We start from the raw sequence: 19,788 nt of genomic DNA on the forward strand, positions 1-19,788 counted from the left end.
TTTTACAGGAAAAAGCTTTAGAATTGGTCCAAGGTACCTCATTTCGTAAATTGGCATTGGTTAACCCAGTGCTTGAAGTAGAATTGGATGTTGTCATATGTTCCAACAATTTTGGCCACAATGTTTTGAGTTTTCATGTTTCTTGTGAAATGCATCTATAGCATTTATATTAACATTACCTGTAATCTGTCCTATTTTTTAATTCTAATATTCAGCCAGTATTAGACAGCTGAGAAATATATTAGTTTGTTCACAGATTAAGGGAGAAAAGTTTGGGTCAAACTTGACATCCAGATCTCAACAGAAAAGAAAGTAGTTTTGTGGAAGAAAGTAGTTTCATGCTAATCAGACAATTAGCAAGATAGGTGCATCTTATCAAGGCAAATTGATTTCAGCCTAATCCTTTTCAATGATTAGAACATATGATGCCTCTCTGACTAAAACTTCAAAGTTGTGTTTAATCCAATGGCCAACTACATTATCTTCTCTCTTTTTTTGCACTGTTGACATTTTAACAAAAGAGCAGATAAAAATGTTGATAGGGTGCTTTATATTTGTCAGAATCACTGACCAAATGCAATGCTTTTTTTCAAGTCTACTATGAACCTACAGATGTGAACAAAGCTTCAAAGCCTTTCCTTTCAGAGAGTTGGAGAGGTTTGACCTGCATATCTCCCAACCTTCGGGAACTCAGAGCCATCAGCCAGACCCTGGGAAATCCTGGGCCAACAGGTGAAGCACATTTTGGAACACAGAAGTATTTATAATTTATAGCTTGGAAATAATAAACTAACATGACACATTATCAGCCCCTTGTTAACAATTCAATACCATCCTTCTGCTTAGGAGAATGGTCTCCCAAAGTCTGTCTGTCTGTCTGTCTGTCTGTCTGTCTGTCTGTCTGTCTGTCTGTCTTTATTTACTTACTTACTTACTTACTTACTTACTTACTTACTTACTTACTTATTGGATTTGTATGCCGCCCCTCTCCGAAGACTCGAGGCGGCTAACAACAACAACAAGACAGCATATAATAATAATCCAATACTAAAAACAATTAAAAACCCATTATAATAAAAACCAAACAGACATACAGACATACCATGCATAAAATTGTAACGGCCTAGGCTAGGGGGAAAGAGTATCTCAATTCCCCCATGCCTGGCGGCAGAGGTGGGTTTTAAGTAGCTTACAAAAGGCAAGGAGGGTGGGGGCAATTCTGATCTCTGGGGGGAGTTGGTTCCAGAGGGCCGGGGCCGCCACAGAGAAGGCTCTTCCCCTGGGTCCCGCCAAGCAGCATTGTTTAGTCAACGGGACCCGGAGAAGACCCACTCTGTGGGACCTAACTGGTCGCTGGGATTCGTGCAGCAGAAGGCAGTCCCGGAGATAATCTTTATTGCTAGTGAGAAAATTTTAGAAATAATGAAGATAGTTTCTGGAACTTTAAGTCTTAAAACATGGAGTCTATCGCTGAGCTATGTTCCCCTTTAAGCCATGGTGGCACAGTGGTTAGAGTACAGTACTGCAGGCTACTTATGTTGCCCACAGTCCACCTGCAATTTGGCAATTCCAATCTGACCAGGCTCAAAGTTGACTCAGCCTTCCATCGTTCTGAGAATGAAAAATGAGAACCCAGATTGTTGAGGGCAATATGCTGATTCTGTAAACCGCTTAGAGAGGGCTGTAAAACACTGTGAAGTAGTGGTATATAAGTCTAAGGGCTATTGCTATTGCTATCTGTGGCCTCTGAATTAACCACGATGAGTGAGGCACCATCACACACAGGATCTTTCCTAATTCGCACAAAAACAAAGTATGATTGGTGAAGAGAAGGAAGGAAATGAAATAATACTAAACAAAAATATTTTGCTCAAACAAAATTAGGATAACACATTTTAGCAATCAGGCTGAAGGGGCCAGTGCAACAGAATGCACTAAAGATGGGCAGTGGATAGGACTTTTCCTTCCCAGAGGAGAGATTCAGAGTTGGAAGGGACCATGGAGGTCTTCTAGTCCACTTCCCTGTTGAGGCAGGACCCTACACTACTTGTGACAAATGGTTTTCCAACATCTTCTTTAAAACTTCCAGTGTTGGAGCATTCACAACTTCTGGAGGCAAACTGTTCCAATGATTGATTGATTGATTGTTCTAACTGTCAGGAAATTTCTCCTTAGTTCTAAGTTACTTCGCTCCTTGTTTAGTTTCCACCCATTGCTTCTTGTTCTACCCTCAGGTACTTTGGAGAATAGTTTGACTCCCTCTTCTTTGTGGCAACCCCTGAGATATCGGAATACTGCTATCATGTCTCCCCTGTTCTTTCTTTTCATTAAACTAGCCATGCCTAGTTCTTGCAATCGTTCTTCGTATGTTTTAGCCTCCAGTCCCCTAATCATCTTTGTCGCTCTTCTCTGCACCTTTTCTAGAATCTCAACATCCTTTTGCATCATGGCGACCAAAACTGAGTGCAGTATTCCAGATGTGGCTTTACTAAGGCCTTATAAGGTGGTGTTAACACTTCACGTGATCTTGATTCCATCCCTCTGTTAATGCAGCCTAGAACTGTGTTGGCTTTTTTGGCAGCTGCTGCACACTGCTGGCTCATATTTAAATGGTTGTCCACTAGGACTTAAAGATCCTTCTAGTTATTGATATTCTTCCTTCTACCATTCATTGCCATATTTTTTTTGAAATGGAGATTTAATAAATAATTTCTAGTTCCTCTTAGTGATATTGAAGAACCTCAAGCGAATGGTCTGATTATAAATTCAATCCTCTCTGACTTTTGTTTCACTCTTAACATTTCTGGAATGGAACCTACAGATCTGCCCTCAAAGGTGGAGGACATTATCAAGACTGCTATTGCTCTGGCTTACCCTTTATTGAGAGGGCTACACTGTGTGGTAGTAACTCTTGGTCAACATGGAGTCCTGCTGTGTGGCCGAAGCAAGGGTGGAAGTGTCTCTCTGCACCCTCAAACATGCTATAAGGTAATATATATATATGTGTGAAAAACAAATGGGAAAATAGTGAAGCTAGCATGTTCTTTGAAATTGTAGATGATTAGTTTTCCAATGTGTAGAATAGATGAGAGAATAGACTTTTTCATTTTCAGAAATTCTTACATGTTTGATTTTTAAAAGGCAAGTCCTCACTATTAAAGGAAAGATTTCTGCATGGTCTTCTGAACTCTCAAATCCAAGGAGGGACTAGTGTTTTAAATTTTTTCCTTCCTTCATTCCTTCCTTCCCTCATTTATTTATTAAATTTGTATGCCGCCCCTCTCCACAAACTCGGGGCGGCTCACAACAGCAACAGTAAACAATATATAATACAAATTCAATAATTAGAAAGCTAAAAACCCATAATTTAAAAAACATGTACACAACATACCATGCATAAACAGTATAGGCCTGGGGAAGATATTTCAGTTCCCCCATGCCTGACAGCAGAGGTGGGTTTTAAGGAGTTTGCAAAAGGCAAGGAGGGTGGGGGCAGTTCTAATCTCGGGGGAGCTGGTTCCAGAGGGTCAGGGCCGCCACAGAGAAGGCTCTTCCCCTGGGACCCGCCAAACGACATTGCTTAGTCGACGGGACCCAGAGAAGGCCAACTCTGTGGGACCTAATCGGTCGCTGGGATTCATGCGGCAGAAGGCAGTCCCGGAGATATTCTGGTCCGATGCCATGAAGGGCTTTATAGGTCAAGACCAACACTTTGAATTGTGACCGGAAATTGATCGGCAACCAATGCAGACTGCGGAGTGTTGGTGTAACATGGGCATACCTTTGCCTTTGCAGTTTCATTTCCTTATCCATAACAAATACCTCAAGGCATTTCCCTATTGCCATTCGGTCAGTTACCATTTCTACTACCCAATCCCTCAAAAGCGGCTGGGAGATGATAATTATCTTGACCAGTGCCAAATACACAATGCTAAAAACAAGAAGAATCACTGCCACACTCCAATCCATCACAGGGCATTCTCATCATTTTTAAATTACGAATTTGTGTTTTTAAACATGAAGACCGAGATCCGAACATGGGTAACAGTGCCTCTTCTCATTGGTCCTTCCTTTTCAATTGTTGCTTATAATGAATTCTCCTGCTCAATAACCCTGTTTCAACTGAAGGCTATGAGTTCAATTCATATCATGATCACTTTTCTCCAATCAGGCCTGTAAGGAAATTCTCCTCTTGTGTCATGTCCACCTTTAGCTATCCAGAATGTTAGTATTTCTCAGAAGAGAGAGGAAGGAACCTTATGGTTTTCTCCAGGCCTAGCTCCTTGAATTCTCCCATTTCATTTTACAGAACGGTACAGAGGAATTACGTGCTGTTCACTACCCAGCGCTCCCTGTCCCCGCCGAAGAAATAGTGAATGTCTCTGGAGCTGGTGATAGGTACTGTATATACTGCTAATTGTTCATTGAATATGTGCCATGGCTTTCCATCTCACTCTGTTATATCTTCGAAACTTAGGTTGCTATGGCAGCATAACAGTTCATGCAGGTATGCCACATTGCTAAGGAAAGCACTAGCCCAAATATTTATTTGGACATGATGAGAGACAGAAAGCTTCTTATATAAGCTGTCACTTTTCTGCATTGTTGTGAAAGAAAAATACATGGAGTTATATTTTTTTATGGTTGCGTTTTGGGAAGATTCACTCTTTGCTGGTGGCTCTTGTTTTCTGCAGCATGAGCAGTGATGGACATATGGCCTGCTATCTTTGACAATCTGTCAAAAATGGCATCTTCAGGTTGAAGAAGGAGAGTCCGGCTGCTATTCTCCCTGTCTTTATCATTTCATCCTGTGCCCATCCTCTACTTCACCAAGCTTAAACATAAAGTAAACTGCTCTAAACTTGACTGCAGGAAATACGACTTTAGTAACCGAGTAGTTAATGCATGGAACTCACTACCAGACTCTATAGCAGGAGTGAGCAATTAATTTTGCCATGGGGCCACATGAGAAATTGGGATGGGTTTTGAGGGCCGGACTAATATAATGAACTCAGTTCTACCCAATACTGTAAAGACCCAGACCCTGGCCTGACCTAAACACCCAGACCCACTCTACAGACCCCTAATTGTTTGCTTTACGGCAACATGGTGCAACACAGTCACTGCGCTGGAGTGTTTGTGTGGTTTATGTTCTCGGACGCTCTCGGTAGGAGGTTGGGGTCTGCTCCAGTGCGAGGATGAAAGAGCTCACCGCGTCTGCCGGGACTCCTCCAGTTCCTGCTTTCCACATGATTCATCAGGAAAGCAGGAACCGGTGGAGTCCTGGCAGTCGCAGTGAGCTCTTTCATCTCCGCACTGGAGTGGACCCCGATCTCCGCGGACCGGTCACAGATAGTGGGTGGGCCATCCCTTGTCCAGGTCTGCTCTATAGTATCATCACCTAACTCCCAAACTTTACCCTTAGACTATCCACTGTTGACCTCTCCCGACTCCTAAGAGGTCAATAAGGGGCGTGCATAAGTGCACCAGAGTGCCTTCCGTCCCCTGTCCTGATGTTTCTCTCTTACTAGTATCATATACAGTATATAAATATTATATCTTTGTATACCACCAATATGTACATGACAAAACAAGCAAACAAATAAAATAATAAAATAAGATCATTGAAGCTTTGCACCACATATCTGGAGACACAACAGCTGTCAAAACTTTTTAGGATGTCTTCCCAAGGAGCATCAGGTACTTTTATTAGCATAGAGAGCAATTCTGGACTGTCCAGTTCAAGTCCATTTCATGTACTGAATATTCTTTTTATTGATAATGTGATTCAATACATAAGTTATGTATATACAGTATTCTGTATTAACCTATTCATATTTTTAGTACTAAGTTACCTAAATTTTTAGAAAATGTAATATATCTCATTGCAAGAAAGGCCAATCGAGACCATGTAAGAAAATACTCCCATCTCTGTACATTCCTTCCTTGTCCAGTAGTGACAGAAACAATAGTTTCTTATATGTCCCATTTACTGTGACATGAAGATGCCTTGAGAAATATTTTAAAGTACATCTCCTTGTTACATTGCCTCCATCTCATCCTCAGCCCATGGTAAAGAGAATCTAAAGCTATCTTAGTTCAGTTGTTAAAACAGTTTTTCCCTTTTGCCATGACAAAACATATCTACATTTCACTGAAGTGGTTGATGGCATAGTCAAGGTTTGGGAATTATACAGCTGCAATTGACAATGTATTTGCTTAATTACCGTATTTTTTGGAGTATAAGATGCAACTAAGTGCGTGGAAATGGTGGTGCATCATATACACCAAATACAGCCCTTTTTTGCTGTCCTGAAGCCTCCCCCCCCCCCCACCGCAGAGAGCTCTTGGGTGCTTGGGGAGATGGCAAAAATGCTCCTGTTTTTGCTAAAAACGGGCCATTTTTTGCCTGTTTTTTTCTCCCAAAAATGGGGTGAGCAAGGAGACGGGGAAGCCTGCAGGGAGCTCTGGGGAACTAGGAGAAAGCAAAAATGCCCCCAGTTTTGTAAAAAAAAAACCCAGGTAAAAACCAGCCTGTTTTTCTCAAAAATGGTGCTGTTTTTGCCTTCTGATTATCCCATCTAGCATAACTGGAGGATGAATTCTGGGAGTTGAAGTCCACTAGTCTTAAAGCTGTCAAGTTTGAAGTCTTAGGGGTTAGGGGTGCAAGGGTCTTCAAACTTGGCAAGTTGAAGGCTTGTGGACTTCAACTCCATTTCCTGAGCTAGCATGACTGGAGGAGGAATTCTGGGAGCTGAAGTCCACAAGTCTTAAAAGCTCTCAAGTTTGAAGTTTGTAAAAAGTGCACATAGTTGTAAAAAGTATTCTATTACACTGGTATTTTATTAGATAGTATATTACTACACCATTTGGTTCAGAATACTTTTTCCCTTGTTTTCCTCCTCTTAAATCAGGGGCATCTCATACTCCGAAAAATGGATATTTGGGCAATGCTGCGAGTTAGCACAACAGCCCTCTCTAAGCAGTTTGCAAACTCAGCATATTGTCCCCAACAATCTGGGTCCTCGTTTTATCAACCTTGAAAGAATGGCAGCTGAGTCAATCTCGAGCTCCATCAGAATTGAACTCCTGGCTCTGGGCAGAATTAGCCTGCAATATTTGATTTGATTTGATTTTATTGGATTTGTATGCCGCCCCTCTCCGTAGACTCGGAGTATGCAGTATGCACTGTGCCACCACATTTGTTCCTGCTGGATAACATTTATTTTTTGCTAGTATATGCTATGAAGTTACTTCAGAGAGGTAAAGGTGATACAAATGTTCTTAACGCTCATATTCCATGCTTATCCCCTAACTTAGTTTATGGTCTAGTTCAGTGTTTCCCAACCTTGGCAACTGGAAGAGATCTGGACTTCAACTCCCAGAATTCCCCAGCCAGCATTCGCTGGCTGGGGAATTCTGGGAATTGAAGTCCAGATCTCTTCCAGTTGCCAAGGTTGGGAAACACTGGTCCAGTTCAGCCCCCAATGTCTCTTTTCTTTGCAGCTTAATGGCTGGAATCATCGCTGGGCTGCTTGCTGGGGAAGACACGGATAACTGCATCCAGATGGGCCTCCTCTCAGCCAGTCTTTCCCTCCGCTCTTATGAGCCTGTTTCTCCACGGATCACCAGCACCAGTGTGAGCTTGGCAAGGCTCAAGGCTCAGAGGTGGCCTGTAGCCAAGATATGGAAGTTGTCTTAGCTGGAGTTGAAGATTTCCTTCCATTTCTCCACCAGTCTTCATAGGTGGAGGGGGGGGAAGAGTGCCTGAACCTCCCTGTGCAACATTCTATATCAGTGATGGTGAACCTATGGAACGGGTGCCACAGGTGGCGCGCGGAGCCATATCTACTGGCACGTGAGCCGTTGCCCTAGCTCAGCTCCAACGTGCATGTGTGTGCTGGCCAGCTGATTTTTGGCTCGCACAGAAGCTCTGGGAGGGTGTTTTTGGCTTCCAGAGAGCCTCCATGGGAATGGGGGAGGGCGTTTTTACCCTCTCCTGGCTCCAGGGAAGCCTTTGGAGCCTGGGGATGGCCAAACATGAGCCTACTGGGCCACCAGAAGTTGAGAAACAGGCCATTTCTGGCTTCCAGGTGGGGGGAGGGACTGTTTTCACCCTACCCAGGCATTGAATTATGAGTATGAGAACTCACACATGCATGATAGCACACACCCACGCTTTCGGCATCAGAGGAAGAAAAGGTTCGCCATCACTGTTTACTATATAATTTTTATATATGATGTTGTTGCTCTCTAGCACCACCTATTGGCCAAAGGACAAATGCCAATTTATTTATTTATTCGATTTTTATGCCGCCCTTCTTAGACTCAGGGCGGCTTACAACATGTTAGCAATAGCACTTTTTAACAGAGCCAGCATATTGCCTCTACAAACCAGATCCTCATTTTACCCACCTCGGAAGCATGGAAGGCTGAGTCAACATTGAGCCGGTGGTGAGATTTGAACCGCTGACCTACAGATCTACAGTCAGCATCAGTGGCCTGCAGTACAGCACTCTACCCACTGCACCACCTCAGCTCTTGCTGCAGTTGTTAAGTTAGCAACATAGTTGTTAAGTGAATCTGGCTTCCCCTTCTATCAACCCTTCCTTGACCGAAAGTTGCAAAAGCTGATCAGATAGATATTTAACGAATACATGCCAATTTTTAAAAAGCATAGGAGAATTTGGATTTTTCACAAAGTCTTACTCCAGTCAATCATCTTCATATATGTGTCACTTGTTCACTGAGGGAACTATTTACAGTGGTACCTCTACTTACAAACTTAATTCGTTCCGTGACCAGGTTCTTAAGTAGAAAAGTTTGTAAGAAGAAGCAATTTTTCCCATACGGATCAATATAAAAGCAAATAATGTGTGCGATTGGGGAAACCACAGAGAGGGTGGAAGCCCTGTTTCCTCCCAGGAAATTCCTAGAGAGGCCCCACGGAGGCTTCTCCCTGCCTTTTCTGGACCTGTTTCCTCCCAGGAGATTCCTAGAAAGGTCCCACAGAGGCTCCCCCTACCTTTTCTGGACCTGTTTCCTCCCAGGAGATTCCTAGAGAGGCCCCACAGAAGTTTCTCCCCATCTTTTCTGGCCCTATTTCCTCCCAGGAGATTCCTAGAGAGGCCCCACAGAAGTTTCTCCCCATCTTTTCTGGCCCTATTTCCTCCCAGGAGATTCCTAGAGAGGCCCCACAGAAGCTTCCACCCACCTTTTCCGGCCCTGTTTCCTTCCAGGAGATTCCTAGAGAGGCCCCACGAAGGCTTCTCCCTGCCTTTTCCAGTTACAGTTTTGGAGGCTCAGGTTTGTAGGTGGAAAATGGTTTTTTTATTTTATTTTATTAATAGAGTTGAAAGGGACCGTTAGGTCATCGAGTCCAACCCCCTGCCTGAGCAGGAAACCCTACAGCACCCCAGCCAAATGGAAGTCCAATCTCCTCTTGAATGTGTCCAGAGTTGGGGAGTTCACCACCTCCCCTTGCAGGGAGTTCCATTGGTTGATCGCTCTGACCGTCAGGAAGTTCTTCCTTATTTCCAGGTTGAATCTCTCCTTGGTCAGCTTCCAACCATTGTTCCTCGTCCGGCCCTCTGGTGCCCTGGGGAATAAAGAGACCCCCTCCTCACCGTGGCAACCCCTCAAGTATCTGTAAACTGCTATCATGTCCCCTCTAGACCTTCTTTTTTCTAGGCTGTCCATGCCCAGTTCTCTCAATCTCTCTTCGTAAGAAGAACAGGCAAAAAAATCTTAAACACCCAGTTCTTATCTAGGAAAGATCGTAAGTAGAGCCATTCTTAGGTAGAGATACCACTGTATATTGTTCTGAAACTGACCCAACCTCTTTACCTATCAACTCGCACTCTCAAAACAAGTGCACATTGGGAAACCAGACTCCATTTTCCTTTAGTATTTGGTGGTGGCAGAAACACAAAAAAGAGCCCATCGTAATGGGTGGCACATGTTCATCCAAAGACAAACCCTCATTCCACACACAGAGCATTGCTATTTCACCATATCCTGTTCTTTCAATAAAGCATCCAGATCTGCTCAAATGGTCTGTTTTGTTGGAGAACAGGTGGGTTTAACTGCATGTTGAGATGCACACAGAGTCTAGTGATGGGCTACTACAGATATGATCAGGTGCACAACCAGTAGAGAAATTTAGATATATTTTTTTCCCCTTCTAGGCTCTATTTTTATATTTTTTCCTATCGCAGTAAATGAGTTTGAATGTGTATAATTTTACAGGAGCTGTGCGTGAGTGTGTGTGTGTGTGTGTGTGTGTACATACACATGCGGTTTATATAGTAGATAATATATATTTCTGTGTGCCTGTGTGTAATATGTATGTACACATATGACATATATACATAGAATTAAATATTATATTTTGGGTATTCAGTAATAGCAGTAATAGAGGTAATTAGTAATAGAGGTGCCCAGCTAGTCTTAAAAATACATAACAATTAATGCTTCGGAGGGAGAAATAATAGTTTTATTATTTGGACTTATCCTGAAGGACTCTGGGCGGCTCACAGCCAAATACAAATAAAAGTTAACAGAAAATATCCTAAAGCAATTCAAAACTATTTAAAACCAGCAGTCAAACAATTAAAACAATTAAGAAAAATCATTAGTAAAAGCAATAGGAATGAACAGATTATCCTTGCAACTGAAATGGATTGATCTGTTTGCTTCTACAGGTAGTGCCTTCTGTCCCCTGTCCTATTGCTCTCCTATATCTCCTATTCCTTTCTTCTATTCTTTCATTGAATGTTCTATTACTATATCTTCTATTCTTTCTTAGATATATTTTACTATGAGTATCTCCTCTATAACCTTCATCATGTATTTTACTATGTGTATATATACAAGGGGCATGCATAAGCGCACCATTGTGCCTACCGTTCCTGTCCTATTGTCTTCTTTTGTTACTTTTTATCATTACTTATCTAATGTTTAATATGTACAAATTATCACCCTATAATTGTTTGACAAAATAAATAAATAAATAAATAAAATAAATAAATACCCACTAAAACCCTCATTGTGTATTGGACAAAATAGATAGATAGATAGATAGATAGATAGATAGATAGATAGATAGATAGATAGATAGATAAGCAGGAAGAGGGAGATTATGATCCCGCTATATAGAGTGCTGGTGAGACCACATTTGGAATACTGTGTTCAGTTCTGGAGACCTCACCTACAAAAAGATATTGACAAAATTGAATGGGTCCAAAGACGGGCTACAAGAATGGTGGAAGGTCTTAAGCATAAAATGTATCACGAAAGACTTAATGAACTCAATCTGTATAGTCTGGAGGACAGAAGGAAAAGGGGGGACGTGATCGAAACATTTAAATATGTTAAAGGGTTAAATAAGGTCCAGGAGGGAAGTGTTTTTAATAGGAAAGTGAACACAAGAACAAGGGGACACAATCTGAAGTTAGTTGGGGGAAAGATCAGAAGCAACGTGAGAAAATATTATTTAACTGAAAGAGTAGTAGATCCTTGGAACAAACTTCCATCAGACGTGGTAGATAAATCCCCAGTAACTGAATTTAAACATGCCTGGGATAAACATATATCCATCCTAAGATAAAATACAGGAAATAGTATAAGGGCAGACTAGATGGATCATGAGGTCTTTTTCTGCCGTCAGTCTTCTATGTTTCTATAGATAGATAGATAGATAGATAGATAGATAGATAGATAGATAGATAGATAGATAGATAGATAGATAGATAGATAGATAGATGATAGATATATATAGATAGATAGATAGATGATAGATAGATAGATAGATAGATAGATAGATGATAGATAGATAGATAGATAGATAGATAGATGATAGATAGATAGATAGATAGATAGATAGAGATAGATGATAGATAGATAGATAGATAGAGATAGATAGATAGATAGATAGATAAATAGAAAGATAGATAGATAGATAGATAGATAGATAGATAGATAAGATAGATAGATAGATAGATAGATAGATGATAGATAGATTAGATAGATAGATAGATAGATAGATAGATAGATGATAGATAGATAGATAGATAGATAGATAGATAGATAGATAGATAGATAGATAGATAGTTGCAATAGTTGAGGAACAACAATAAAACCAGGAATGATCATATTTCTACAGAAAAACAGAGAGGGGAAAAAGTTGTGCTCATCACTTGCTCATTTGGGAGAATGTTTTCTTTCTTTCTTTCACCAGCAAAGTTCTTAAAGTGCCTTCGAGCAGCTGCTCGTTCCCCCTAAAAAGGGAGGAGTAGGAAACGTTCCATGATCACAATGGAGGAGAAAGATGGCATTAGGCACACATCTGAATGGGGGCACATGCTTTGCAAAGACGTTGGGTGTTACTGGGATGGAGAAAGGTGGGGAGGGGGGGAGGAAAGAGGAAGAAAATTTCCAAGGAGACGAGGCAAGCCATCAAATTGATATCACAACAATGAGGGGGGGGGGGGAGAAAGATGGGTATTTGTGTCAGAGAGGATGGGATGGGGGAGGGGACGAGCTGGGACACTGAAGGCATAAAAGGCTTCCACCATCCTTGCATGGGAAAGAAGAAGAGGAACACTCAAGCCCGCGCGGCTGCTTTAAAATTGCTCCAACAGGCTTCAGGTCTTGAGATTGTTGCGCAAGAAACAGCCAAGGCAACAGTATGAAGGTATCTAGAATGACCATCCTTGTGCTTTCCATGCCCTTTTATTTTCTGCTCCATACTGGGAAAGGGCTGGCTGCGGAAGTCCACCCAGCTGGAGCTGCAAAATTTAGGAAGGATCCCCACCCCACTCACAAAGAGGTAGAGGGGAGGAAAGAGCCTTCCCCTAGACTGTGGAAGGCTGCAGAAGGAGAAGCCCAACTGGGTGACGGAGAGCGTGACACCGCAGCAAGTGATTTGCACCTGGGAACCAGTAAGCAGAAGCCAAGTGGCAAGAGGTCGTTTCTCCCGCTGTTCCCTCCAAAGAGAAAGAGTCAAGGGCTTGAGGCCCACTTAGAAGGCCATGGGAACTTTAATACAGATATGGTGAGTAAAATTGATCTATCTCTATCTGTCTGTCTGTCTATCTTATCCCTTAGACTATCCACGATTGACCTCTCCAGGTTCCTTAGAGGTCAGTAAGGGGCGTGCATAAGTGCACCAGTGTGCCTTCTGTCCCCTGTCCAATTGTCTCTCCTTATCTCATTTATCTTTTCTTCCTTTCAAATATGTTCACCTTTACTTTTATATCTTTTCTTCTATTCTTTTCTTTAGTTATATTACTAAGTATCTATTCTCTTCAATGTGTATTATGTATTGGACTAAATAAATAAGTAAAATAAATATCTATCTATCTATCTATTAATCTATCTATCATCTACTTGTCTGTCTACCTATCATTCATCTATCCATCCATCCATCCATCCATTCCTCCATCCATCCATCCATTCATCCATCCATCCATCCATTCATCCATCCATCCATCCATCCATCCATCCATCCATCCATCCATCCATCCATCTATCATCTATCTATCTATCTATCTATCTATCTATCTATCTATCTATCTATCTATCATCTATCACCTATCACCTCCTATCTTGTATGTATGTATGTATGTATGTATGTATGTATGTATGTATGTATGTATGTATCTCCCCCTCCCCCTCCCTCCCTCTCTCTCTCTCTCTGCTTGCCTGCCTGCCTATCTACCGGTATATTTAGTTAATTTTGCTCTGATCCTGAAATGCTGTTCCAATTCTTGCTGGAAATAAAATTTTACTTGTAGTTGGGTTTTTTTCAACTAAATAGATGAGGAATTACACCATCTCTTTGACAAAGGCAAATGTAATAATGTTTAGCTAACACAGTGCTTCTCAAATAGTGGGGCAGCCCTCCTGGAGGGGCACGGAGTGATGCCAAGTGGGGAGCGTGACCCTAGGGAACTTGCTTTTTTTGCTGCAGGGAGTAGGGGATTTTGCACGGAACAATAGCCCAAAGAACAGAGAAGGAGATATGAAGTGCAGATAACAAACCCTAAAGAGACACCATGAAAAGAAAGGAGGAGCGAGATGGAGATAATGAGACAAACGTAAGCTAAGATGAGGAAATATGAGGAAGCGTATGTAGCGGTTGGCTTCACTGTTCCTACGGTGGGAGATGAGGAAAGAGCGATATGCTTACTGTGTCTATAAATGTCAGCAGCTTGAAACCAAATAAATTAAGGCGTCACTTAAATACATTACACCCCAATCATGCTGATAAGCCATGTGAGTTTTTTCAGCAAAAATGTGCCAAATATTGCAAACAATTATCCTGGTGAAGAGTTGGGGGACCCAAAATGTTTACTTCCTCCTGGGGACAGGGGGAACTAACATAAAATAATTGAGAAGCACTGAGCTAACAGAAGTTACTATCAGGCCACTAGTAGACCAGATCAAGAAATCATTGCTACAAGAAAACTAAAACTACGAGGGTTATTCGGAAAGTAATGTTACAAGACACATAGCTCTCGCAGGGACTATTCGCAGGGGAAGGGGGTATTACTGCCATGTAGCGGAAAGCCAGTGGAAGAGAACGAGCAGTGCCAGTGGTCAATAGATCACTGACTGGCGTTGTGGTGAAAATTAGAGATGAGTGTCCTCATTCTATTTTATTTTATTTATTTATTTATGTTGTCCAATACACAATGAGGGTTTTAGTGGGTATATATCTATATACACATAGTAAAATACATTATGAAGGTTATAGAGGAGATACTCATAGTAAAATATATCTAAGAAATAATAGAAAAGAAGGTATAGTAATAGAACATAGCAATGAAAGAATAGAAGAAGAGATATAGGAATAGAAGAAAGGAATAGGAGATATAGGAGAGCAATAGGACAGAGGACGGAAGACACTCTAGTGCACTTGTACTCGCCCCTTACTGACCTCTTAGGAATCTGGATAGGTCAACCGTAGATAATCTAAGGGTAAAGTGTTGGGGGTTTGGGGATGACACTATGGAGTCCGGTAATGAGTTCCACGCTTCGACAACTCAGTTACTGAAGTCATATTTTTTACAGTCAAGTTTGGAGCGGTTAATACTAAGTTTAAATCTGTTGTGTGCTCTTGTGTTCTTGTGGTTGAAGCTGAAGTAGTCGCCGACAAGCAGGACGTTGCAGCATATGATCTTGTGGGCAATACTTAGATTATGTTTAAGGCGTCTTAGTTCTAGGCTTTCTAGACCTAGGATCTAAAGTCTAGTCTCATAGGGTATTCTATTTCGAGTGGAGGAGTGAAGGGCTCTTCTGGTGAAGTATCTTTGGACATTTTCAAGGGTGTTAATGTCTGAGATGCGATATGGGTTCCAAACAGATGAGCTGTATTCGAGGATGGGTCTGGCAAAAGTTTTGTAAGCTCTGGTAAGTAGTGTGAGATTGCCAGAGCAGAAGCTACGTAGGATTAGGTTCACAACTCTTTAAGCCTTCTTGGCTATATTGTTGCAATGGGCTTTGGCACTTAAATCTCCTGTCACTATACAGTTGAGAAATTTTTTTCGATCACTATATTGAAAAAAAAAGCTTCCGTCTCGAAATGGTCAAGAAATTCTCGGACGGCACTGACTCTGTCGATTTTGTGCACTTCAGTTAGCATCTTGGGCACCCATCACAGCAGCGTTCATGCCCTTAGCATTCAGGTAGCGTATTAAAACACACATTTTGCACTTGGAGGGAAACGGAATGCTCATCTCTAACCACTACAATGCCAGTCGATGATCTACTGACCACCGGCATTGCTCGTTCTCTTTTGCTGGCTTCCCGCTACACGATAGTAATACCAACTTCCCCCGCGAACATTCCCTGCGAGAGCCTTGTAATCTTACTTTCCGGATAAGCTTCGTACTTTTACTGAGATTGGCCATAACTGAAATTTGCAACTCTAATTTTCTGATGAGGAGGTAACTTTCTTATACAGGTAGTCCTCACAACAGTTCATTTAGTGACCATTTGAAATTATGTCACTGAAAAAAAGTGACCTTTATGACCGTTTTTCACACTTAACAACCAGTAGAGCATCCCCATGATCAGTTGATGAAAATTCAGACGCTTGGCAACCGACTCAGATTTATGGCGGTTGCGCTGTCCCAGGGTCATGCAATCTTCTTTTGTGATCTTCTGACAAACCAAGTCAATGGGGGAGCCAGATTCACTTAACAACCATGTTACTCACTTAATAACTATGGAAAGAAAGGAGCAAAATTCGGGAAATGTTTTGCTTCTGTTGTGGTTAGCTCTGGCCCAGCTCCTGCCCCAAGGACTGTGGATGTGGGGGAGACATCCACATGCTGCAGGCCTGTTTTGCCCCTGGTGGAATCTGCTGATGAAGGCTCCTCTGACCAAGAAGACATGAGTGACAGGGAGGAGGAGAGTGTGGCAGACAGCTCAGAAGGAGATCAATTATCTAGCTCCTCCTTGGATTCAGAACAAGAGTTAATGATACAGCCACACATGAGGAGAGCGATGCATAGGCAACAACAACTGAGAGATTATCAAAGAAAATGAGGCCACCTGTAGTTGGGTGGGGCTGTGGTAATTAGTGAGGCTGCTATAAATAGCAGCCTGTGGGTTTGGCCATTGTGGAGGATTATCTGATCTTTGTGTTTCGTGACTGCTTTACTGACTTTGACTTTTTGTGTGCTGATTTTTCCCCGCTTTGAAACTGAACCAGAGCAAAGTGTGTTTCACTTTGTGAAAGAAGGACTGTGAATTGCCTCACAGCTGCAAGCTAAGTATCTCAGAACTGATAAGGGACTTGTACAAATTACCAGTTTGTTTTGAGATGAGTGCTCTTTGCTATACCAAAAGATGGCTTAGTTTAAGTGAATTTTCATTATAAAGAACATTGTTTTGAATTTTCAAACGTGTGTGTGTGTGTGTGTGATATTTCTACCTGTGAATTTTGGGGAGAAGTCTACCAGAGAGCCCGACAGAACAGCTTCGAAACATCCATTTTGGACTCCACTGCGGTTGTATGTTGAGGGAGAGGACTAGTGAATGAGGGAGGCATCTGTGTAAGATGCTTCTGAATATTATCTAAACATTGTAGACGTAGACGAAAGTTTGATCTCTTGTCATCTTGATGACAGAGTTTGACTATCAACATCAGCTTCACTATCGAGTTGCCACAATTGGCGTGCTGGTAGCTTTGCCTCTGCTGTGGACACATGCGCCTGTGCCAGCGAGATTTTGCTTCTGCGCATGCGCAGGAAGCAAAATCTCGCGAGAGGACGGGCATGTGAGATTTTGGCGATTGTTTGCTTCTGAGCATGTGTAGAAAGCAAAATCTCACGAGAGGACGGGCATGTGAGATTTCAGCAATTTTTTGCTTCTGAGCATGTGCGAAAGCAAAAAATTGCCAACATCTGGCCTGCACTGCGAAGCAAAATCTCGCTGGGACGCGCACACACACCTGCAGAAGCAAAGCTATGCGTGCGGTGCATCAGTGGCAGTGGAATCGGAAATCCACCCCGGATAAATTTCCTTAGTCTCTGGTTGTATTGGTTTATGATCACCATAAAAATATAAGTCTGGGAAGAAACGCTATACTGTGGTACCTCTACTTAAGTACTTAATTCATTCCGTGGCCAGGTTCTTAAGTAGAAAAGTTTGTAAGTAGAAGCAATTTTTCCCATAGGAATCAATGGAAAAGCAAATAATGCATGCAAACCTATTAGGAAAGAAATAAAAGCTTGGGATTTGGGTGGGAGGAGGAGGAGGAAGAAGAGGAGGAGGACAGTCGCTGCCGAAGGAAGAAGATGAAGTGAGGGGAATAAAAAAAAATCCAAAACTTTAAGGCTTAAAAAAAAAGAGGGACTCTGAGGCGGTGAGGAGGAGCACGTGCCTCCCATACACCCGGCGCTCAGCTGCCTCCCATGCACTGCAGCAGAGAGAAATTATTATTATTATTATTTATTAGATTTGTATGCCGTAGAAATCCAGGGGGAATGGCAGGAAACTGGCCGGGTCTTCGTGCTGCTCTCAAGTTTCCTGGGAAATTTTTCCGGGCTCGGGTTCTTAAGTAGAAAATAGTTCTTAAGAAGAGGCAAAAAAATCTTGAACACCCGGTTCTTAAGTAGAGGTACCATTGTACAAGATAATTTCATTTCTTAGCATTTACTTTCAAACACTGCTTCTTATTTGCTGTTCCTTTTATTTCCTTCTCAGCATTCCTGCCCTGGGATCCAGTTGAAAGCCTGCCGAAAACCATCCGACTGCGATGGCTGCTTGGGCCTCTATACTTGCAAACTTCCAAAAGGAAGGTGTGACTTGAAAGCAGTTTCCCGACAAACAGGTAACACGAAACTCTAAGCCGAACATCTAAAGTACAAGGGAATGAGATTCTTCTCCCGTTTTCAAATATTCCTTACAAAGATCAACGAAGTGTTTGTTCTCACTGAGCACTAGTGGGGTGACATGGCTAAAATATCGAACTAGGACTGATGTTGGGGGGGAAGGACCTTTTTACAAGCAGCAGAAAAGGAAAATAATACTTGAAACAGTTAAAAATTTGCTATTTTTTTTTAAATTGGCACCGGCCAATCCAGTTCAGTGACATCACCAGTGGGTTGCTACTAGTTCAGGCAATCTGGTCCAAACCAGGAGGAACTGACCCCTGGTGCACAGTAAGAAACGGCTGAACCAATGGTTTCCAATGAGGTCTTCATGCAATAAGCAACAGAGGGCGCTGTAAGGTCACAAGGAATTAAAATCTGATAAGGTTTAGAATGTTTTTGCAATCTTTGTTCCTCATATAGGTTTTGCCATTGGCTTTGGCATCAGTTTCTTCTGCAATGATTAAAAAGACCCAAACCAAACTGAGACCTGGTCCTTATAAAATGCACCCATGATGTTCTTCCTTTCAGCCTCAATCTCAAAAATCTAGCTCATGTTTGATCTCGCGGAGGCTCTATCCCTATTTTGAAATAATTTCCTGTTTAATTCAAGGTAGAGCCACTGTGTATACATTTTATAAATTGTATTTCTCCATAGTTGTGTTCATGTGACTAGGCAGGATGTGTTTGTTTGTTTGTTTGTTTGTTTGTTTATTGTTAGAGTTGAAAGGGACCATGCAGGTCATCAAGTTCAACCCCCTGCCTGAGCAGGAATCCTAAAGCACCCCAGCCAAGTTGCAGTCCAATCTTCTCTTGAAAGTCTCCAGAGCTGGGGAGTTCAAAACCTCCGCAGGCAGGTTTTTTCCAATGGTTGATCGCTCTGACAGACAGGAAGTTCTTCCTTACTTCTAGGTTGAATCTCTCCTTGGTCAGTTTCCAGCCGTTGTTCCTCGTTCGGCCCTCTGGTGCTCTGGAGAATAGAGTGACCCCCTCCTCTCTGTGGCAACTCCTCATATACCTGTATACAGCTATCATATCCCCTCTGGCCCTCCTTTTCTCAAGGCTATCCATGCCCAGTTCCCACAATCTCTCTTCGTAAGTCTTGGTTTCAAGTCCCCTAATCATTTTGGTTGCTCTTTTCTGCACCTTCTCCAGAGTTTCAATGTCTCTTTTGAAGTGTGGTGACCAGAACTGGATGCAGTACTCCAGATGTGGTCTGAGCAGGGCGTAGTAGAGTGGTATTAATACTTCCCTGGTCTTGGAGTGTATCCCTCTGTTGATGCAGCTTAGGATGGTGTTGGCTTTTTTGGCCGCTGCTGCACATTGCTGGCTCATGTTTAGTTGATTATCCACCAAGACTCTAAGATCTCTTTCGCAGTTACTGCTGCTAAGTGGGGGTTTTCCC

The 19,788-nt window shown here is 42.2% G+C and overlaps 1 protein-coding gene across 1 annotated transcript in view; it reads left to right on the plus strand.

Annotated features, from left to right (window-relative positions):
• LOC139169759 (uncharacterized) overlaps positions 1-19,788 on the plus strand; it is a 60,527-nt gene that overhangs the window by 40,426 nt on the left and 313 nt on the right. The window contains exons 16-20 of the mRNA XM_070756327.1: positions 595-732; positions 2,822-2,988; positions 4,310-4,398; positions 7,507-7,639; positions 18,217-18,343. Coding sequence (XP_070612428.1) covers positions 595-732; positions 2,822-2,988; positions 4,310-4,398; positions 7,507-7,639; positions 18,217-18,343 — 654 coding nt within the window. The remainder of the gene's footprint in view (positions 1-594; positions 733-2,821; positions 2,989-4,309; positions 4,399-7,506; positions 7,640-18,216; positions 18,344-19,788) is intronic.

Source organism: Erythrolamprus reginae, chromosome 6 (genome assembly GCF_031021105.1).
Source record: "Erythrolamprus reginae isolate rEryReg1 chromosome 6, rEryReg1.hap1, whole genome shotgun sequence".
Taxonomy (NCBI): Eukaryota; Metazoa; Chordata; class Lepidosauria; order Squamata; family Dipsadidae; genus Erythrolamprus; species Erythrolamprus reginae.